General features: G+C 38.3%; 1 protein-coding gene across 9 annotated transcripts in view; it reads left to right on the forward strand.

Annotated features, from left to right (window-relative positions):
• The window catches only part of Pik3c2g (phosphatidylinositol-4-phosphate 3-kinase catalytic subunit type 2 gamma), a 340,028-nt gene that overhangs the window by 18,927 nt on the left and 297,396 nt on the right, over positions 1 to 23,705 (forward strand). For 7 of the 9 annotated variants that reach the window (XR_013112697.1, XM_076940719.1, XM_076940715.1 and 4 more), the window contains exons 2-3: positions 17,570 to 18,314; positions 22,011 to 22,093. Coding sequence is in view for 7 of the 9 variants with exons in the window: in XM_076940719.1 (XP_076796834.1) it covers positions 17,649 to 18,314; positions 22,011 to 22,093 (749 nt within the window). In the remaining 2 variants the exon portion in view is untranslated. Of the gene's footprint in view, positions 1 to 13,197; positions 13,259 to 17,569; positions 18,315 to 22,010; positions 22,094 to 23,705 lie in introns of those variants that run through there. The other 2 variants (XM_076940716.1, XM_076940720.1) reach the window with 2 other exon arrangements.

The following is a 23,705-nucleotide window of genomic DNA, read 5'->3' on the forward strand; positions in this document are numbered from 1 at the left end:
GTTTGGCATTGTTTCTTCTGTTTCTATTTTGTAAAATAGTTTGAGGAGTGTTGGTATTAGCTCTTCTTTAAAAGTGGTAGAATTCTGCACTAAAACTATCAGGAATTATTTGGGTGGGTTGGAGATTTTTAATGTCTATTTCTATTTCCTTAGTGGTTAGATGTCTTTTAAAATAGTTTACCTATTATTGATTTAACTTCGGTAAGTGATACCAATCAAGAAAAAGCATTCATTACATTTAGAATTTCCAATTTGTGGTACAGAGGTTTTTGAAGGGAGACCTAATGATTCTTTGGATTTCCTCAGTATCTTTATGTTCCCCCTTTCATTTCTACTTTTGTTCATTTTTCTCTAGCTTTTAGTTAGTTTGGCTAAGAGTTTGTTTATACTGTTGATTTTCTCAAAGAGCCAGCTCTTGGTTACATTGATTCCTTGTGTTGTTCTTTTTGTTTATAATTTATTGATTTCAGACCTAGGTGTGAATATTTCCTGCCATCTACTCCTCTTGGGTATGTTTGCTTCTTTTTTCCAAGAGCTTGAAGGTGTGCCATTAAATTGCTAGTATGGGATCTCCCCAATTTTATAATGAAGGCGCTTATTGCTATGGACATTCCTTTGAGCACTGCTTTCACTGTGTCCCTTAAGTCTGGGTGTGCTGTGCCTTCATTTTCATAGAATTCTAGAAAGTCTTTTCTTTATTTCTTATTTGACCAAGTGGTCACTGAGTAGAGAGTTGTTCAGTTTCCATGAGTATGTAGGCTTTCTGTTGTTTTTGTTGTTGAAGTCCAGCTTTAATCCATGGTGGTCTGGTAAGATACAGGGAGTTATTTCGATTTTCTTGTATCTGATGAGACTTGGTTGAAAGTTTATTTTCTTCAATTAAAATATTTATTCAATATTAAAATGGCCACTCCAGCTTGTTTTTGCTTGGAAAATCATTTTCCAGCTCTTTACTCTGAAGTAGTATCTATCATTGTTGCTTAGGTGTGTTTCTTGTGTGCAGCAGAGTGATGGGTTCTGTTTACCCATCCATTCTGTGAGTCTGTGTCTTTTTATTGGAGAATTGAGTCCATTGATGTTGAGCGATATTAATAACCAATGATTGTTAATTCCTGTTATTTTGATGTTGGTGGTGGTTGTGTGTGTGTGTGTGTGTGTGTGTGTGTGTGTGTGTGTGTGTGTGTTCTTTCTTTGGATTTTGTTGTTGTGGAATTATTTATTTCCTGTGTTTTCTTGGGTTTAGTTAGCCTTCTTGGGTTGGGGTTTTTTTTTTCTAGTATCTTTTGTAGGAATGGATTTGTGGATAGATACTGTCTAAATTTGGTTATGTCATGGAATGTGTTGTTTCCTTCATTTATGGTAATTTAAGAGTTTTGTTGGGTATAGTAGTCTGAGCTGGCATCTGTGGTCTGTTGCCAGAGACCATCTGCTCAGGCCCTTCTGGCTTTTATAGTCTCTGTTGAGAAGTCAGATGAAATTCTGATAGGTCTGCCTTTATATTTTACTTGGCCTTTTTCCTTTGCAGCTTTTAATATTCTTTCTTTGTTTTATACAATGAGTGTTTTGATTATTATGTGGCATGATTTTTTTTTCTGGTCCAATGTATTTGGTGTTGTGTAAGCTTCTTGCATACTTATAGGCATCTCCTTAGGTTGGAAAATTTTTCTTCTATGATTTTATTAAAAATATTTTGTGGGCCTTGGAAATGAGAGTCTTCTCTTCCTATTCTTATTATTCTTAGTTTTTTCTTTTCATAGTGACCTAGATTTAATGAATAATTTTTTATCAGGAACTTTTTAGATTTAACATTTCCTTTGACTGATGTGTCAGTTTCCTCTATAGTATCTTCTACACCTGAGATTCTCTCTTCCATCTCCTGTATTCTGTTGGTGATGCTGTGTCTGTTGTTCCTGTTCTCTTCCCTAGGTTTTCTATCTCCAGGATTCCCTCAGTTTGTGTTTCTATTATTGCTTCTATTTCCGTTGTTCTATTTCAGGTTGTGAATACTTTTATTCATTTCTTTCACCTGTTTGATTGTATTTTCCTGTATTTCTTTCGGGAATTTATTCATTTCCTCTTTAAAGGCCTCTATCATCTTCATAAGATTAGATTTAAGGTAATTTTCTTATGCTTTAGCTGTGTTAGGCTACCCAGGGCTTGCTGTATTAGGGTTGCTGGATTTAGTGGTGCCATATTCCTCTGGCTCTTGTTGATTGTGTTCTTAAGCTGGCCTGTAGCCATCTGGTTTCTCTGGTACCAGTACGGAAGCCTCCAGGACTGCAGGTAAAGTTGTGGGCCCCAAAATGGACTGCAGAGAACAGGGAAGCATTTGGTGATACTGAGTATTCCTTAATGGGACCTGGCAAGCTAGGGACATGGGGCGGGGTCGTACTTGGTTGTCTCTGGTACTGGTAGGACTCTGAGAATGCAAGTAGAGCAATGGACCATTAAATGGAGCTCAGGGGATAGGGTGCAGCTCACTCCTGTTGGGTGTGCCCCAGGGCAATTAGGGGTGGAAGAGATTTCATCTGGAGATCTCTGGTGCCAACAACCCTCCAGGAATGCAGGCAGAGATGTGAGCTGGAAAATGGAGCTCAGGAGACAGAGTGTAGCTCACTGCTCCTGGGCTTGCCTCAGGGAGACCAGGCAGGCAGGGCCTGAATAAGGTTTTTGACTCAAGCAACTACTTCTAGGTAAGTGCAGGCATGAGAGACACCACTGAGAAACCTTGCTTCATTTAGATTTCTGTTCTTAAATCACAGCTGTAATGTGCTATTCCCTGCTGTTACTAGAAAGTTAGCTAATTATGATTTCTTGTGCCTTCTGAAAATACATGTCATTTCTCTCAGCTACTGTCTCTACAATGTTTGCCAATTATATGTGTGTGTATGTATATATATATGAATATATATATGAATATATATATATATGTGTGTGTGTGTGAATCTTCTATTTAAATGAATGATAAAATAGTAGTAGCACTCTTCTCCCTTCTGATTATAAAATGGAAAATTTTACATGAATTTCAATTTTAGTTTAAATCATCTCAGATCTTTCAACTCATTTATTAATGCTGTGTGTGCATGTGCATGTATGTGGGGGGTGTGCATGTGTGTGTATGTGTGTATGTGAGGGGGCATGTGTGTATATGTGCATGCATGTGTGTGTGAGTGTGAGACTGCATGTGTATGCGTGCATGTGTATCTTCATCTGTGTATATATGCATGTGTGTATGTGTGTGTGTGTGTGTGTGTGTGTGTGTGTATACTCTAAAGGTTGACATCAGGTGTCTTCCTCTATCACTTTCTTCCTTATGTTTTGAGGCAGGATCTCTCACTGAATGTAGGGCTCTCTGCTTTCACTGGACCATCTTGCCAGTGAGCCACAGAAGTCTACCTGTGTCTGCCTCTCCATCATTGAGGACACAGGGACATGCCTTTATGCCTGGCCATTACAGGATGCAAGGGATCCAAATTCAGACACTCATGCATCTCTCCACTGAGTTGCCTTCCTACCTCTGAAATGCTTTTGTAATTACTGACTTTAAAATATTTGTAATCATCTTTTATACTAATATCATAATTTTATAATATCAGTTGATATTATCAACTGATTTTGAAATAATGCTCCTAGCTTCAGAGTTGTGAATTGTGGCTTTGGCTAACATTTTCTATACTGATACATATTTCTCATTAGAAGACATCGAAGATTTCCAAGTACTCATTTACATTACTTTTTTCTCATGTGTGGTAGATAAACTGAATACTTAGCATAAAACATGTTTACATGTTGCAGAACATTTGATAACACTGTGAACCCCAAGATAGTGTTACAACTGAAAAAAAAAAAAACTGTTTCTAAGTGTTGTGTGGCTCAGGCCTTTGCACACACCTTTAATCATGCCAACTGAAATACAGACACACACTTAGTACATACCTTTAGTCCCAAACAATGAAGGTAAAATTAGTTTGTAGAAGGAAGCACCCATGCTTGAAAGTGATGTCTAACTGAGTGTCAGATGATGTGATGAATCAGAGAAGGATTTGACAGAATAGGATAGACAAGCTACTTGAGAGAGCAGCACAGAGAAAAGGGGGCAGTTTTACTAGCAGAGTTTTACAGAAACAGGTTGCAGAGAGAAAAAGCTATACAGGTGAAGAGAATGAGAAAGGGCTAAAAGATTAGAACAGATTGTTAGAGTTAGTTTGAGGCCAACAGGAGCAAAGTGTCAGAAGCCAGGAAAGAAGCCAGTGTGAATCAGTCAGCATGGAGAGGAGTTTTGAGCCAGGACAGCCGAATTGAACCAACCAGCCCAAGTTCAGAAAGAACTAGAAAGGGTGAGCCTATTCAGCAGCAAGTCTCAGAGACTTCTAGGTCTAGAAGCGATTGTATAGCGGCTGGAAGCTTCCAGGACTAGGCCTAGATTAGCAGACGGAAAAAGTCAACCTAGAGGATGACAATTACATCGGATGAACAAAAGTTACATTTGCCCTGGCCAGGCAGTGGTGGTGTACACCTTTAATCCCGAGACCCAGGATGCAGAGGCATGTGGATCTATCTGAGTTTAAGGGCAGCCTGGTCTACAGAGTGAGTTTCATGACAGCCAGGGATACACAGAGACCATGTTTCAATAAACAAAGCAAACAAACAAAAATCGTGTTTACCTGCAGAACTGTGAAACTTTTTTCTAATGATAAAGCATTAATGACAAAGCAGTAAATTTGAGGACTCTGACTCCTGCCCCCTTATTTCTACGCTAAACCAATTAAAAGGTTTTCTCCTTTGTATGCATATATGTACCATGATATGATGGATATGATATGCATGTTTAGAGCTATCTTTTTATCTGCACTGTTATCCAACTCTAGATTTTCTTATTTACATCTCGGGAGTTTCTTGATCGAGTGATTGGTCTCTGTTAAAATTATAGAATTACATTTCAATTATTTCCATCACCTGCTCCTTCCCTGCTGCTGCATTAATCTCTTAAAATTTTATGAAAAAACTTACATCCATGCTTCATAAATTATTAATTTAATTAATATACTTATGTCCAAGATTATGTTTTGAATCTTTGATTCTTATTTCATTATGTTCCATTTTTCTGATATCATATTCAATTTCTTTTATAACTTAAATTTTTATTTTAATGATATTTTGTATTTTATGTTATATCTTATTTAATAAAATGTATTGTTTCTTAATTTTCAAAGAATATATAGCTAAAGTTTTATGCTATTTACTCAAGCATGTATTTTTAGGTCTAATATTTTCTTTCTTTCTCTATGTGCATGTATGTGTGTGGATTGGTGTAACTGTACAAGTCCAGCTCTGCATGTGTTCCTGCATGTTTATGCACATGCAAGCATGCATGCCTGTGGTGTGTGTGTGTGTGTGTGTGTGTGTGCATGCCTGTGTGTGATTTTGCCTTGATACATAGTCTCACATGCATGTCTGACTGTCTTAGAACACACTGTGTAAAGTGGGCTGGCTTCAAAATTATGGTGTCTACTTTCTCCTCTTCCCAAATATTAGAATAACAGACTGAGACCTGAAGCCTGGCAGACAATATACTCTTAACAATCACTTTGCTTCTTTTGTTTTTAGAGAGTAAAGATTTATTTTGGCTCATAGTTTGAATGTTCCAAAGGGCTCTGAACCCCGGTGAGTGTGTTGGATTCCAGTGGCATGAGGCACATGGAGCAAAACTCACTTTACTTCTTAAAGAATACGTATGCATCTGTGATGACATTTTCTCTAATACTCATGCACTGTGAATGACCATCTTCTTCATCAATTACTCACATTATTTGTAGCTAATTCTGTTTCTTTTCATTATTTTATCTGCCTAGCTTTTGTTAGAACAGTTCTCCAACATTTTAAGCATGAAAAACTGAAAACGAAAATACTCTTCAACTATTTTCCTTTTCACTAGCCATCACTTAATTTCTTTCTGAGTTCTGGGCTTCCCTTTTATTGTTTTTTTTCCAACTAATTGGTTTGAGCAGATAAGCTTACTCTATTTAACTAAAAACAATACAGTTTTCTTGCCAGGACTGGCCCTGTACTGTACTCTTTCTTCATTTCTATACTAAAAACTTATCCCCCTTCCAAGAAGGTGCAAACTAATAATGGATAATCTTTGACACTGTGTATTTTGCATTAATGCAAATTTTAGTCATAGAAAGCATACAAGAAGGGGTTGCTGGCTACCACTGAAGGAGGTTGCAGTCTGCATGACAACAGGTGCAGAAAGCTGACCAGAATTTACCCTTCCCAGTGTGTAAGGCAGACACAGTGAGCAAGCTGTAGGCCTGCCAGCATTTCTGTTGGCCTATCTGAATTCCTTCAGATAATCAAATAAGTGCCGCCAGTGTAATGTGTGTGTGTGATGTGTGTGTGTGTGTGTGTGTGTGTGTGTGTGTGTGTGTGTGTGTGGTGTGTAGGGATTGGTATATGTTTCTTCCATTTCTATCTGATCTATTCTGACTTAACATATGGTATAAAGTGGATTGACAAAATGTTTGCCAGTCTTTGCAGCCACTGATGCTAAACTATAAATGGAGTCTGGCTTCTCCATTAGAAGATTTTTGATGAATTTAATCATATTAATAGGCATATGACATTCTAAAGAAATCATGTCACATCTAAAGATTTTGACAGGGAGCTAGACTTTGCAGGTTGTTTTATGATTTTGTTAAGCTGTCCCCTTGTGTTCTTCCTTCAAATTTTATTCTAATTCATTGGGAAGACATGCTTTATTCTACAAAGTCATTCTGTGTAGTATAAATCATTTTTATTAGTAAAATAAAATTCTTTTTTAAAATGGTAAAGTGGCCAATATATTCACATTATTACTGACTTTTGCTATAGTCACCCTGTGAGATTTCTCTAAGATCTTTCATTCAGGCACTAAATCTGTCATTATGTCTTTGTATTTCAAATGAATTATTGATTACATAAGCATATTAGCATTTTGAATACTTAACTGACCTAGAAATTCAAGAATATTTGACGAAGAGGCAGGCACATGTCTAGCCGCTAGGACAGTGATGATCAAAGCTGTAAGTTGTGACAATCTTCTTCCCCGCCCGTGCATTTGTGGACTCAGCACAAAGTCACACGGCCCTTCTCACCCAATGTCCTGGGAAGATGGTGCTGCTCCATGAGGTTAATTTATGAGATAAAGCTGTTTACCAATCTGATTCCAGACCCATATTCAAGCTCCCCCAAGAATAAAAATAACACTGAATTATTTTTTCTCCACTTCCATCTTCAGGCAAATATTTACAGTGAGAACCTTTTATAAGGATGGAATTTTTTCTATGATATATTAATATTTAACAGTGATGCTACAGCCAGACAAACAAATATGAATACAGCACACACATGTGCATGTACAGACATTGGTGCACACACATGCATGTCTACACACACACACACACACACACACAAATGCATACACATCCACACATGTGCACATGTGTACACACAAATATATATACTTCATATTTTAAGGAAAGTATATAAAATCATGCAACTACGTAGCAAAGGCATAGCAGAAGCATTTTCAGTTAGAGAACATGGTAGATCGGCAACCATAAAATGACAGGAACTTTTTGTCACACAGTGACAAGTTACAGTGTAAAGAACCGACTGCCCCTTATGAAAAGCAGCTACACTCTCTCTACATCAGTAATGAATCTGAGTCATAGGAAGCTGCTTTAGAGCAAGGGAGGCACCTGTCAGTGAAAGCAAAAATGAGTTTCCTGACCCATTCCTTTCATTTCTGTTAACTCCCTGTTACCTTAGAGTGGACACTGAGCAAGTGTTGCTTCGGTGCACCTTGTACGAAGACGCCAGAGTAACATTCGATCAGACTCAAGGGCGATTGCTATTTCCCAGTAAAATATTTAAAGACTTCACTTAAGGCTCCTTTAAATAAAGTTATCAAAGGGTACAAATATGAGCTAAGCAAAGTGATGTAGTGATGCAGCTCGTAATCTCTAGGGACGCTGGGGCAAGAGAATCAACAAGTTCAGGGTTAACATGATCTACACTGAGTTCAAGACCATCCTGGACCACATAGGAAGCCCTTGTCTCAAGAACTCAAAATAATTAAAATAAAAATAAATCAAACATCAACAAAAAGGAATTGGAGTAGTAATCTTGGGCCAGGATTCTGTGACATGGTTACAGAATTGTTTGTGGTTTTTTACTGACATTCTAATTGGCTCAAAATGCCAGAGGACAACCTTTCATGGGAAATTTATATTGAAAAGATATACTCCTTTTAAAGAGAGATAACATTTTTAAAGAAACATATTTGAACTCATCAGATATTTTATGGGGGACATATCAATTTTTTTCTATCACTAAAAGAACATTTTAAAAACACTTACATACAATTTTCAACATAATTTAAAGGACAGACCAATGTTTCCTGTACCACATCTCCTGAAAGCAGGAAGAGCCATCAGAGGCATGTCTCTCTATTGAGATCTAACCTATATAAGATGCTTTGGTTGCTTTATTTCCTTCTCATGGCCCTTCCCTCTCCTAAAGGGAGACTGAGGTTTTCCTTGGGCACCTGTTCATTTACAAGAAACCCAAGACTTGTATCCAAAGCAAGGAATAGGAGGTAAGCCCACATTCCTGCAGCCCACTGTTACAGTCCAGTGATACAGTGTAACAGTCCTTTCTCTGGAGTCCCATGACACACTGATGCACTGCCTTAAGCCCTTCATACTTGCTGGCATCCAGAGAACCCTGTCTTTTCATCCAAGAATATCAAGGACTTATCCTTCCAGCTGCCTATAGATCAACATCTTCATTTCACATTCCAACTCTGCCCTCCCTGGTTTGGTAGCTCTTACTTGTACTTTGAGTGCTTGAAAAGCTGAGGCAATAGGATTGTCATGAGTTCAAGGCCAGCCTGCAATACAGATTTTAGGAGAGAGTGAAGGAGGAAGAGAGAGAGAGACAGAGAGAGAGAGAGAGAGAGAGAGACAGAGAGAGAGAGAGACAGAGACAGAGAGAGAGACAGAGAGAGAGAGAGGAGATATAAAGACATGTGAGGTCTTAAAATATTAGGGGTTTACAATAACAGTTAACTAATTACATATATTTATCCTTATCAATTCATGGATTTAAATATGTCTGATATATGTAATTCATTTTCTATTGTTACAATTGTGACTCAATGAGAAAGAATTTTGTTCGGTTAAAGGACACCCTTCAACCTTTCACTGCTTTCTTTCTTCACAAGCATCACGGGCAATTCCAGCTCATTTCTTACAATATTTATCCTGATATCAGCTTATCTCCCAAGAAATACAAATTTTGCTCTTTTTGAAAATAATATTTTAATTACATTTATTTTATTTATCATGTGTATAGTGTGTTTGTATAAACATGTGGATGTGTACATGCACACCACAGCAAGTGTGTGGAAGTCAGAGGACAACTTGTTGGAGTCTGTTCTTTCTTTCTACTGTGTAAGTCACAGGGATTGAACTCAGGCCCTCAGCATTGGCAGCAAATGCTGAAACACCGCATGGTCCCTGACTCTGCCTTCTATGTATCAATAATTCTCATTGCTACTGATATGTGTCTTATTTGTAGTGCTCTTTTTTCAATTTTTTAAATTCATTTTTATTGGATATTTTATTTACATTTCAAATGTTATCCTAGTACCCCTTTCTCCCCCAACCAGAAACCCCCATCGGATCCTCCCTCCTCCTGCTTCTATGAGGGTGTGCCCCCCACCCACCCACCCACTCCCACCTCCCTGCCCATGAATTCCCCCACACTGGGGCATCCAGCCTTCAGGAGACTAAGGACTTCCTCTCCCGCCTTTGCCTGAGAAGGCCATCCTCCCCTACATATACAGCTGGAGGCATGGGTCCCTCCCTATGTGCTCCCAGCCTGGTGGTTTAGACCCTGGAGCTCTGGTTGGTTGGTATTGTTGCTCTCCCCATGAGGCCACAAACCCTTTCAGCTCCTTCAGTCTTCTCTCTAACTCCTCCATTGGGAACCCAATGATCAGTTCAATGGTTAGCTGTAAGCATCTGCCTCTGTATATGTCAGACGCTGGCAGACCTCTGAGACAGCTATATCAGGCTCCTATCACCATGCATTTCCTGGCATCCACATCAGTGTATGCCTTTGGTGACTGCACATGGGATGGATACCCAGGTGGAACAGTCTACGGATGGCCCCTCCTTCAGTTTCTGATCCACAACTTTGTCTCCATCTTTGTTCCCATGAGTATTTTGTTACTCCTTCTAAGAAGGACCAAAGCACCCACACTTTGGTCTTCTTCATGAGCTTCATGTGGTCTGTGAGTTGTCTTTATGCCCCATTTAAGGAAAAACTATGACTAAAGATGGGTAGGCCGAGGAATAAAGCATAGTTACTTTTTTTTTTTTTTTTTTTTTTTTTGGTTTTGGTTTTGGTTTTTCGAGACAGGGTTTCTCTGTGTAGTCCTGGCTATCCTGGAACTCACTCTGTAGACTAGGCTGGCCTTGAACTCAGAAATCCTCCTGCCTCTGCCTTCCAAGTGCTGGGATTAAAGGTGTGCGCCACCACTGCCCGGTGCATAGGTACTTCTTTAATTTCATAAATTCACCCTGATAATTTCAGGTCTAATTTTTTACTTCAGAGAAAATTGAATCTCATGGGTATGAAGGATTCTAGGTCCATTGGGCAGTTTTATCTGATATCACATAAAAAATAATCTGAGGATAACAACAACTAATGAGATCACTCACAATTATTAAAGACTTCAAAATGGTAAAGTCTTTAGTTCCCCACTCAATGAATCTCAGTTGTATTAACAGTGTCAGAGAGGGCAACTGTATTGACCCATAGGTAAAATATCTAAGCATCTGGGTTGTCTAAAAACACATGCATGTGTGTCGTGCTCATAGCTGTGATTTGCACATGTGCTTTGTGTCTGGTAAGGCCGCAGAGTTCATCTATTAAAATTTATTTTCTATTGTGAGTTACTTATTGTATGGGTATAAAGTTAATCTGACTGTGGTATTGAATGTAGAGCCTCCAGGGGGTGAAGACTAAATGTTATGATCCTTGATCCCTGATAGATGTATGTGAAGGAACACACATACATGTGCATGCTTGCATACACACACATGCACACTCTTTAAAACACACACACCTTTGCACACACCTTTACACACACACATACACCCTCCCCCCCGACACACACACACACACACACACACATACACACACACACACACACCACCTTTTCTTATCCTCTTTTGCTCTTTTTCCTGAGGGAAGACCATCATCAGATACAGGCCTTGTATCTCACATTTGCCAAAACATGAGACGATACAAACCCTCTATTTCTGTAGCCTCCCAGTCTGTACTGCCTCTATAGCTAACAGCAGATGGGCTTGCAAACTCCTAGCTGTACTTACATTGATGTATCAGTCATTTTGATTGTCCGAAAGTCATTCCCCAGGAATTTATAAGTAACTTGTCTTCCATAGCCATGACAATGTGGGGAGCTCTGGTTTTCCTTTTAGGTTTTAAGTCAATTTTCTTCTCTTAAATGTATCATATATCAGATCTCCATTTTCTTGCACGTTGTACTGCTGTCAACATCTGAAGACACTAACTCTCCTAGGGTGTTCTAAAGTGTGCTGGTGTTTTCTACTCAATAACTCATCATCTAGGGCAGCTTTCTGTTGACATGTTGATCGTTTCTTCATTTGCTTCAGCTTTCTCCTTCTGAGGTTTACACCTTCTCTGTCTTGTCAGTTTCCCGCTCCTGTGTGTCCCCCATAAGAGTTCTCCTTGTGGCTTTGCAAAATCAATACCCTCTGATTGGAAAACAACTTTGCCGCTATGTCTCACGCCTGCCTAGAATTCTATATTCTTGAAGCTATACAGGTTGAGTCTCCTTTGACTAACCTCCTTGCTTATGCAAACGGTTTTCATGTAAAAGAAATCTCTGCACATCAAGCAAATTGTTGAAAATAATTCTCATCATCTATTACAAGGAGATTTGATAACCTGAGTGTGAGTGGAGGTCTATGATTGTTGTCCTTATAGAAACAGTTGCCTCAATTGCTTCAAGCTCTCCTTGTCCTGAGATTCTCTTTAGGGTAGGTTTGTCTGACAATAGGTCAAGTATTGCTGGTTCTTTCCAAAGTACTATTTGGTTATGCTTCAGCAGTTGCAACAAGCGTCTGTCTCTAGAGTTCTCAGGATGCAGCTGGCTCTCAGTTAGCCTAAAAAAGGCATGCTGCTAGGTCATCTACCAGAGCTGACACACAGGAGCTGAAGGCTATCTTTACATTGCCAGTTCACTGATAGGACACACCCAAGAAATAGAATTAATTACTGTCCCAGCAGTAAGCGCAAATAAGTTATTTTGAAGCCAGCTTTCCATGGCATGTGCTAGATCCTCTCTGAAGTGTTAAAACTGATAAATGATAGCACATCCAATTTGTAAGCTTCAAATGTGCTCCTAAATTTTAGTGTTTGGGACGCATAAGCTGTCCAGTATTATCTCTACCTCCCTTCCCAAATGGAACTGATGACCACAAGTGTAACTCTAGCATAGTAAGCTTCATTTATAAATTTGAGCTATGCACTCCTGGAAGGCAGTTCACATTATCTTTTTAAAAAATATACCCTTTGTATGGCTGTTATTTGATCTAAAATGCTTGAAAACTGATCCTGAATAAATAAATGTAAAAGTTGGTAAGTACGTGTGTGAAGAGATGAATTGATTTATTTCAGTCAATTCAGTATCTTTTAAAACTAGTAACAGCTGTACATCAGACAAAGAAGCTTTGAGGAGTCTAAATGGAAGTGAGGTCCCTGCAGGACCAACCATGATCAAGAAAATGTGTTATTTGCAAAAATGATGTTAAAAATGTTCTCCCACTTCTTTTTGCCTTCAAAACACCAGGAGATCTTGCAAAACTTTATGTATTATACAGTTTCTAATAAATCTAAAATAATAAAATCTAAAAGATGAAATGAAGATTATGTAAATATTAAGAAGGTTGTAACTTATGTATGTATTTGTTATGTATAATACATAACAAATATAGATAATATAATCCAGATTGCAGTGAAGAAGATGAGAGACTAGAAGGTTAAAGTTGAAATGCTTTGATTGCATCAGACACAAACAGTACAGCAGATAAAAGGCTTCAGAATTCCAAATCAATCTTCCATCTCCGGGTCTTTCCAGAAAGGGTGTTATCTGTAATGGGTAAGCATTTTCCTGCATCATTCTGAAAATACAGACAGATTCACTTAAGTGCCTTCCATGTGTCCAGAGCTGGTATAACTTTGTCTGTTTTAGCGTTCTAAATAGTGGTTCGCTTTCTATGTTTATAGTTCGCGTAAACCCGAGATCGCTTTTATTTAATCTCATTAGTTAGTTTCTGTCCTGCCTTCTGAGTTTTGCACAGTTAAGTAACAAATACACCCAGAGATTTTTGGGCCAAGGACTGACATTTTTAGAGAGGTTCATTTTACTCTGTGTACTTTTGAGAACGTATCATCTGTGTTCTGATTCTAAACGCTAGGCCTACTTAGCTAGAGTTGGCGCCCTCTTAGACACAGAGGATAGAGGCAACAGCCAGGGACTATTTTTTTAATACTGTTTTATTTGGTCTCCGATTTCTCGCCAAGGCCAGGTTATTAATTAGCTCCCCATGGGTCTGACCTCTGGCAGTGTGAGGTGAACAGTGTTCTAAGGAGTAACCATTACCACACTTCTCATCATAGGATACAAAGGAGTGGGTCAGCAGGTAAGGAAGACCTGTAGAAGTTACAGGTTCACCTGCTGTAAAATTCTGACTTTTATGGCAGATAAATGAAAAAGAGCACTGTATTAAAATGAAACATAGATGTCACCAGAACAAGGAATTTTTTAAATATCACTTCTTGAAAGGGAATATGTAAGTCAAAAGTGTTAGAAGAAAATTTAAATAATATTTTAACTTAGTTTATTTTTGTATATTTATAAAATGAAAAACACTTGACATCTTATTAATTTGTGTGTGTGTGTGTGTGTGTGTGTGTGTGTGTGTTTGAGTGTCTGCCTGCATGCATGTCTGTGTACCATGTGCATTTAGTGTCTTTGGAGGGCAGGGGGAAGGCACTAGATACCCAGAACTAGAATTATAGACAGTTGTAAGTGGCTATGGGTGTTTCTAGAACTAAACCTAAAGGAGTTGTCAGTGCTCTCAACCTCTGAGCCACCTCTCCAGCCCCTACGCCAAACTTTAATTTTCTATTTAATACTTCATTGTGTATATCTTTTAAAACATCTCTTGAAAATCCTTCTAAATCTGTCAATCAGTTTCTTGTCTGAGTGCGTAGGGCAATATAAATATAATAAATTAAATTATTTTTTAAAATATTTTTAATGTAAAAAAATAATGAAAGCAAATTCTCATTTCATAAATAATTAGTGGAGAAATGAGTCTGACAGTTGATCGGCACCGTTATTATCCTTTTAATATATCTTTTGTTTATAATAAACCTCATATTCTTTTCCGATTGCTGTGTCAAGTCTCACAAATAACAATTTAGGAATAAAGAATTGGTTTTAGCTCACAGTTCAAAGCAGAGTCCATCATGGTTGGGAGTCAAGGCAAGAGGAACTTGAGGCAAATTGTCACACCCCTTCCACAGACAGCAATGGAATGATAAGTGGGTCACAGCACATTCACAAGCAACAATAGAAGGATAAATGGATTCTGCCTCTTGGGTCCCTTTCTCCAGTCACCAAGTCCAATAATCCATTTATGGTATGGCACCACCCATGGTAGGTGGGTGGGCCCCTTCAATTAGCACAACCAAGGTAATCTTCCTGAAGCCTGACCAGAGGTCTAGAAACTTCTCCATCCATTGATAAGATTGAGAAGATCTAGTCACTAACTGTAATGAGCATCTCACATTTACTTGGGTGAGAAAGGATGGATCCCAAGCCTGTCCTATTGTCTTCTCTCATACCTTGGTTTTTTATTGTTTAATTCACCGGCACATTTGTGTCACCAATACAAATGAGCATTACGATAGGTGAAGTAGAGAGAACAGGGACGGGTTACATGGAATGAAGAGTAGTCAGTGCCATGGAAAGAGAAAGTGTAGATGATGCAGTGTGGCCCTAATCTAGTCAGAACATTGTCTTTTATTTGTTACCAAAAAATAAAAAAATAACAAAAAAACACCCAAAATAACATGGACATCGGTGGCTCATGACTATAAGCCTGGATGAGAAGAGAAGAAAAACAAAACAAAATAAAATAAAACAAAACAAAAAAGTATGAGTTTGAAGTCGTCTTGGGCTATCCATGTGGTCCAGAGGTAGATCTGTCTAGATTATAGAGTGAGATGAGAGAAAAAGACAGACAGATGGACAGACAGACAGACAGACAATTTACCTAAGATCTGATTAATGACTATACTGTGAAAGAATAATCCACTCAGAAGGTGAGCATCCAGCTTAAACCCAGGGAAATACCAGCAGGAGTTAGGAGACCCATCCTACCCACAGTTCTGGAACTGCCATATGATGCCCCATACAGAAAGCAATTGAGTGACATAGTGTGAGCTGAGAGCAAGCGCAGAGCCAGGCCATGTAGAATCTTAACAATCGTGTGGGAAACCACAGAAAATCCTGTAGCCATGAAAATGTGCTGAAATAAAACATTAAATTGTGAAAGAAAATGAGGACCAAAATGGGATGCAGAGGACGCAGAGGCAGTTAGAGGGCAATATACTTCAGGGGAAAGACGATGACCTTAAATTAGGAGTGAAGAATGGCATACATGAGACAAGGAGCTAGACTCGAGATGTGTTCATGTGAGAAACCAGCCGGTGGATCTTTGGATACAGGAGAATAAAGGAGAGAGAAGATCAGAAGCTGAAACCTTGGTGTCTTGCTGACGAGCTAGATGGATGATGGCATTTAGTGCCATAAAGAACAATGGACTATGAGTTGAATCTTTAGTAATTGAGATTTAAGAAGCAGCTAAGCTGATTCATTTTATAATGAAAATGTAACAAAATACCAAACTAGCTCAAAAGAAAAGTCATTACTGTCATCTTAACTAAATATTGTCATGGGATAGCTGAAAGATTTTAGCTGAAAATTTTTCAGTTGATTTCGAAGGGTTATTTTACACAGCCTGTTTAGGCATACGGATAGACATGAGTAACAATTTGCCAGAAGCACACAAATTAATTATCCTGACTTTTAATGCTACCAAGTATCATGAGTGTTTTTTAACTTTATACAAATGATGTCACAGTAAAAACAGAATGAATGGAAACACTAAGTAGGTTCAGTGGTCCTTGGTGAAGTCATGGAAAACAGGTGAAAATTTAAACCACAGAACAGGGCTGCTGAGATGGATCCGTGTCTGGGCACAATTTCCCGTTCTTGCAAAAGCCCAAGTTCAGTCCTGAGCACCAACAAACAGGTGGCTCACACCTGCTTGTAACTTCATCTCCACAGGGTATGAAGCACTCTTCCGATCTCCACAGGGTATCCTCACACATACCCATACACAGATACCCACATGCAAAACTAAACCTAAATTAAATCTCTAGACCGTAGAAGAAATGAATAGCCTACACAAGAGAATAACTCAGGAGAAACTGAATTCCAGAAAGGATCGGGAAGGAAACAGTGAATAGATAAAGGGGTGCTTGAGAAATAACAGAAAGAAGAAATTTTGAGTGTGGCTACCAGTAAGAAGCCAAAGGAAGAGTAAGACACTGGGAAAAGGGAATGGAGAGTACATAGCAAGCACTGCAAAGAATCAAAGCATTTTCAAAAGGGAGAGGATTTAACGGCATGAAACTCATTAAGGCGTTTATTGGAAGTAGTTCTAGAGAAGCAGATAAAAGAATTTGCAATTACTTACACTTGAGGAGTTTTGGAGTGAACGTCTAGCTACAGGAGGAGAAGAATAATTAAGACTGTGCACATGAATGGGATGGTGGCTAATAATGAAAAGACTGTTGAGCTACAGCAGGCATGAGCATGCGATGCACACAGGTTGGGTGACTGAGGAAACACTGATCTCAGAAGAGCAGTCAGTCCAAGGGCAGACGGGATCTGTATGGATTAAAGGAGTGCATGGGTCGGAGGGGTTGCTCAGTGGTTAGGAGCACTGGCTGCTCTCCTACAAGACTTAGGTTGAGTTCCTGGCACCCGTATGGTGGCTCGCAGCTATCAGTAGCTCCAATTCTGAGGGACCTGTTTTCCTTTTCTTATGACCTAAGTATCAGGCACACAGTGGTGCACATGCACAAACTAATGGAGATAAAAACGAATTGAGGAAGACTTGTCTATCAAAAAGAATATTATTAAGCCACCCAGTCAATATTCGCCCTTAGGTTCTCTGTGCTTTAGTCCTGATGAACTAAGTTAGGACTCACGAAACTCTCACCAACCAAGTGAACAGTCTAAGCACTTGCATATTTATTCAATACGGTTTTTTCTTGCAAGTACCTTTGTCATTAAAGACCAGTTTTATTTTGTTTTGTTTTGTTTTTCTAGGAAAATTTGGAACTTCTTTTATAATATCAAGAAGACATCTGAGGCCAAATAAAATCCTCTCCATTACACAAAATCAAAGATGGCATATAGTTGGCAAACAGAGCCAAACCGCATTGAACCACAGGAAGGTGAATATGATCACCAACAATTTCACCATGCAAACCAGCACCTTTCTTCCAGACAAGTCAGGTTGGGTTTTGATCAGCTAGTGGAAGAGATCAATAATAAAACTCTACTGTCTGAGAGTGAAACATCTTTTGTGTCAGATGCACCAAACTTGGGTTCAAAATGGCAATCTTTATATGGAACACACGCAAGACACTTCAATGAATTCACTTCTCAGAGCCCTGACCCCTCCCAGCTTCAGTTTGGGAAAACGTCAGCCATTGGTTTTAAACCTGCTCTATTAACGACCCATCAGCTTGTTCATGAGGGAGCCTCCTGGAGAAATCCCACAGGAACATATCATGGTGCTGAGGATCCCAGATTCAATGCTCTAACTCCATCATCCACTGGGCTGGATAAATGTAACCCACAAGGACCATCAGGAACCGAACATTGTAACTATTATGTAGAACTTGAAGGCAACATCCCTCGTCATTATTCATCCTACTCAATGGACTCCATATCCAATAGAGAGAAAAGAGGAAGTGGAGATGTGGACTTTGTAGAATCTTCTCTGAAGTTCTCTAAAGACTCCTTTCTGCCCTGGGCATTGGAGAATGTGTCAATGGCAAGCACAGAGGTATGTGCAATGCACACAAACATGGAAGCAGACACCCAGTAGAAGATTGCAGTAACTGGTAATAAAGTTAAATGATCTCCTGAAGGAAAATCTATTAGTTAGAACATTTCATTTCTTCACAAATTTCATGTTCTTAAATTAACAACTATTGTTAAAGTACATTTAACTATCATTTTCAAGTATATAGATCATCAAATTTATTAATACATTAGTATAACCTATGTTAGTATATTAATATTGTATATTTATATATATAATATATGATACTATAAATTAATACATTTTAATAGATAAAAGTATAAATGGAAGTTTAGCTTGTGGAATTTACCTATTCCTGTTATGTTATGAAAACATCCACTATTCCATTACATCTATAATTTGAGTCAAACTATGATGATTTAAAATCTTATTATCTTTAGCAGCAGGGGAAAGTACCCTGTACGTAGAGACTCCAAAATTATTTGATTGGCAGGCATACTGCATAGGAGCCTGATAAAAAGTAAGAAATTAAGTAATTACATTTCAATTGACTCTTTCTTTGATTATTGTATGGTCATTGAAGTAGCCATAGAATTTCCTGTGTCATGTATGAAGATTTTTATGCCTATAAGACCTAAACACAAATTAAGTCAGAAGTAGATCACAACAAAATAAGTGGGAGGAGTCTAGAGAGATGGCATGCAAACATGGGGTTTTTAGATCCCCAGCAACCACAAAAAATCTAGGTGTTGTGACATGAGTCGAGGATCACAATATTGGAGAGGCAGAAGCAGGCAGACCTTTGGATTTCTAATGATTCAATCTGGCCAAATATGTGAGTTCCAGGTTTAATGAGTGACTGTCACTAAAGGAAGTGAAGATCTGATTAAGGAAAACACCTGACTTCAGTCTCTGGCCTGCACACACACACATACACGCACATGCACGAAAAGGAAGAGAGAGGATGAAGAGGGAGGGAGAGAGAGAGAGATCACAGCAGTTACAGTATACAGGAGGAACCAAAAGAGTCTTCATTCATCAAAAAAAAATGGTTATCAAATTGTTAAATAATATACTTTGATATGCCGGACAGAAAGTATTTGGGGCAGTAAATATAGATGTTTTTTGGATTCAGAAACTGATCTTATGAAAAACACTGATCTTATGAAAAACAATATCAAATTAGTAAATCAACAGATGGGAATTGTAGAGAAATTTTAATCCAGTAACAAGTCTGCTCTAGCAAAGGATCATATCCAAAGACCTTCTAGGTCTGGGTGATCGGGCTGGAATACAGACATACTTTAAGCCCAGGAGTCACAGGCAAGCAGATTTCTGAGTTGAAGGCCAGTCTGGTACAGAGCAAGTTTCAGAAAAGATTAGGTCTAGGCACGGTGGTATAGGCCTTTAATTCAAGCACTCAGGAGACAGGGGCAAGCAGATCTCTGAGTTCTAGTCAGTCACTTGGGTTGAGTCGGTGAGTCAAGAGACAGTGAGTGCAGTAGTCTGGACTTTGTAGCAGTTCAATTAGTGGAGTTCAGAGGCCGTTTTTACCAGGACAGTTTTCAGACAGGTTGCAGAGACCACAAGCTATACACAGGTGAAGACAGAATGAGCCAGAGAATGAGAAGGAGACAGAAGATTAGAACACATTATGAGAGGTAGTTTAAGGCCAAGCAGAGAAATTCAGTAAGAAGTGAAGAGAAGCCTGTTTCAGTCAGATGACTTGGAAAGGAATTTGAGCCAGAACAGCTATGTTGAACCAGCCAGCCAGAATTCAGAAAGAGCTAAAGGGGTAAGATTATTAACCAGTAAACTTTTGAAATGCAATTACATCTGGCAAATAAAAGACACTTTTAAAGGAAGTACGTAAGCAAACAGATAACTCTACAAATGGTCATTGCATAAGAAATACCACCTCAAATTATCTGAATCAAAACTGAATATATCTTAAGGGTATCTAATTCATATCACAACAGTACAATGATCAGTAGTTTTCCCTTACTGTTATAGTCTTAAAATTAGACAAAATAAATAAGCCAGCTGAATTCAAACTTTGGACAACAGGCAGCACAAAACACAGATTCCCCAAGAGCTGCCAGCATCCTGGTTTACACCTAAAGGGTAGCTCCCTGCAGCTGTGCAGTCCAATAGAACCCAGACAACAGCACAGCTCCTGAGTTGGAGAGCAAAGTTGGACTGTTAGCTACAGACTGCAAAGCTGCTTGGACTTGCTGGACATATGCTGTTAAAAAGAAAACTTTGCTGTAAGTAGGTTTAGAAATCTCAGGGGATTTACTGCATCTTGGCAAAGTGTGGGGATATTACTTGGAAGACCCATGGGATATTGAAAAAAATTCTCAAGTTTAATGGAAAATAACTAATTATAGAGTCAAAGAAGCAACAAATTACAAATAAAGGCAAAGTCCTCCAAATACAGGCAAATGATATTCAGGTAATATAAAATCAAAACATCAGAAAGAAATTACAAGGAGTTGAAAAGATTTCAGGCAGTGTGACAACCATCTGAAGAATTGAAACTTCTCATCAGAGAGCTATGAGTCAGAGACAGTGGGAACCAGAGACAGTGGGAACCAGAGACAGTAGGAACCAGAGGCCATGGGAGCCAGAGCCTTTGGGAACCATAGACTGAGAGTCAAAGGCAGTGAGAGAAAGATGCAATGAGAGCCAGAGACAGTGAGAGCCAGAGGAGGCGACATATAGAGGCAGGGGTGGTCATAGACATGGGAAGCCAAGACAGTAGAAAACTAATTTGCAGATAACATTACATTGAAACAAGAGATAATAGAAAATTAAATCAAAATGAATAACTAAGATAAATAGAAAAAGAAAAATTAAAAGTAAACATTAAAAACAGGTGAATACGATGACCTGAAACCAAACTATTTTATAAACATGTTAACTATAAATCCATTAATATGTCCAAATAATAAACAGAAATGACACACTAACGACATAAAAGCACAATTACTGTCAGAAAAAAAAAATATATTAACTTGAGAAACAAAGGATGAGGTTGAAAATAAGATAACCAAGGATTTAACTCTCAGCCTGAAAGAGACAATGGCTATGGTCCCAAGAGCAGCAAAACTCGATTTAAAACAGTGTTAATGTAATATATTACCAACATATTAAATATACAGCCACCAAAACAGACAAAGCAGATATAAAACAATGATTTCTTCATACTTCCCCAAAGCTACCAACAATTCAAATGCCTATCAGGAGTAAGCTAGCCTAAAGAACCGTGGGATAGGTACAAAATAGATGCCAATGCTTTGTGCTTCTAAACAGTGAACTGTGATATGAAGACATATTAAAAAGAAACATCAGTTAGTAACAGGAGCCAACAACAAAAGCACATACGTAAGTAAAGTATGATGATAGAAATCTAAATACCAGTAATTACAAAAGAGGTTGGTGGCTTAACCTAATAGAGAAGTGGAGAAACTTTTAAAGGGACAGCACTGTTCAATATTTTCCCTGGTTGTTGATAGCACAGATGCATACATTCCTGAAGACTAAAATCATATACCTAAGGGCTACACATTTTTCCATATGCAAATATTACTTCAATAGATATCAAAAAGGTAAAACTAAATGCAAGCTGATCTTTAGAAGAAAATCAAATCACACAAACGTGTTGCTCTTTTTCTCTGTGTTGAGTTGTACTAACGTAGCAATTTTTCTTTCCAGCCAGTTGGTTGTCCCATTGAAATAGTTGAGGTACCCCAAGGGAGTAACGAGAACCTGGCCTCCTTCTGTAACAAAGTAAGAAAGTGAGTATTGCTCTTTTAATAAATATTGAAGTTTCCGTGATTGATTAAATTTCTCTCTTTTGCAATCCACTTGGTGATTAGTTCTGCATGCAAAATGTCAAGTCCCTTAGCTTGTTAATAGAATAAAACAGTTTTCACAAGCTGTCATTGATCATCTTGCTGACTCAGTTTTCTTATTTATGTTCTTAAGTATTTTCCATTGAAATCTGATTAAAAGACAGTTTCTCTGTCAGAACTGACCTTGTTCATTGGTACTTTGATTTTCCCTGTATTTGTAACTCATTTAATTACATAGCATTTGAGCCTTGAAGTTCAAGCCTAAACTGACCCATGTTCACCTTCCCACCTGGAACACTCTGGCCATGTCAGGGCCTCCCCGTCAGCTGACTCTTATACCACGTTGAACAAACACATGCAGGTTTCTTTATCGAGAGCAGAGCATTGTTGAGAATGTTCCTGCAATGACCTTGGTTTCCTTGCTAATCTAAAAATTAATATCCCGCTAGAAGGGAAAATACTTTTCTCATGTTTTTTATCATTTATCTAAGGGAAACTTTTTCTTTTATTTGGGAATTTGATGCATTTCATCCTCTAGGGTTTTTTCACTTGATCTTTTTGTCTTGAGTATAAGAAATGTGCATTTATTTAAAGACTTTGGCTTCCTACTAAATGATGGAAGTAGATGAAAGGTTTTAGTCCCTGATCAATTTAAAGGATAGTTCCATTCTTAGAACATCTTCATTCATTCATAATATAGATTCATATTTTTAAATAAAAACAGAATTAATTAGAGATAGCTAAAAATCAGAGCTAACCAACCAGCCAGCCAAACAAACAAACACACAAAAATCCTGAAAACCACACTGGAAGAAGTGAAAGTATATACCCAGAAAAATACAAAACAAAAGATACTCAAATCTATACACATGTTTAAATTTTCATTCATTTCTTGCTAGTTTATACAAGTTCTTTTAGATTCTTAAACTAGAACGATTGAAGACCACGATATTGACGCATTCCTTAGGAAGAGATGGCTCAGCAGTAAGGAGCACTTGCTGCTCTTGCAGGGAACCCAAGTTTGGTGTCCAGCACCCAGAGCTAGTAGTTTACAACTATCTGTCATCCTGACTCCAGGGCATTCAATGCTCTCTTGTGCATCCTTTTGCACCTGCACCCACACTCACAAACTCATATATAGAAATGCCCAGATACACGCAATGCTTCCTTTCTCTATTACTTAATTTTATAGTTTTAAAGGATAGAATGCAGATGCAATCTCATCAGGAAAGTATCTCAAGTGATTGCTTCAGTGCCTTGGGGTTTGTGCTCAAATTCTTAAAGCACTTTTTCTCGATAATTTATTTTCTAATAATTATGAGAACTAAAGCAGCCAACCAAACAGTAAGGTTGGTTTAGTAAAAAGAAGCCAGAGATTGCATCATGCTTAAGTGGATGCATGCATAATGATTATCTGCCTAAGCACATTACTCCGTGAATAAGATCAGTTTGGATTTATTCACTGCTTGGAATTGTCAATTCAAACCTAAAAAAATAAATTGGAAAATCAATTAAAACATGAATATCAAATTTCACAAGATATTCTCCCAACCCA

This window comes from Arvicanthis niloticus, chromosome 9 (assembly GCF_011762505.2).
Source record: "Arvicanthis niloticus isolate mArvNil1 chromosome 9, mArvNil1.pat.X, whole genome shotgun sequence".
Lineage (NCBI taxonomy): Eukaryota > Metazoa > Chordata > Mammalia > Rodentia > Muridae > Arvicanthis > Arvicanthis niloticus.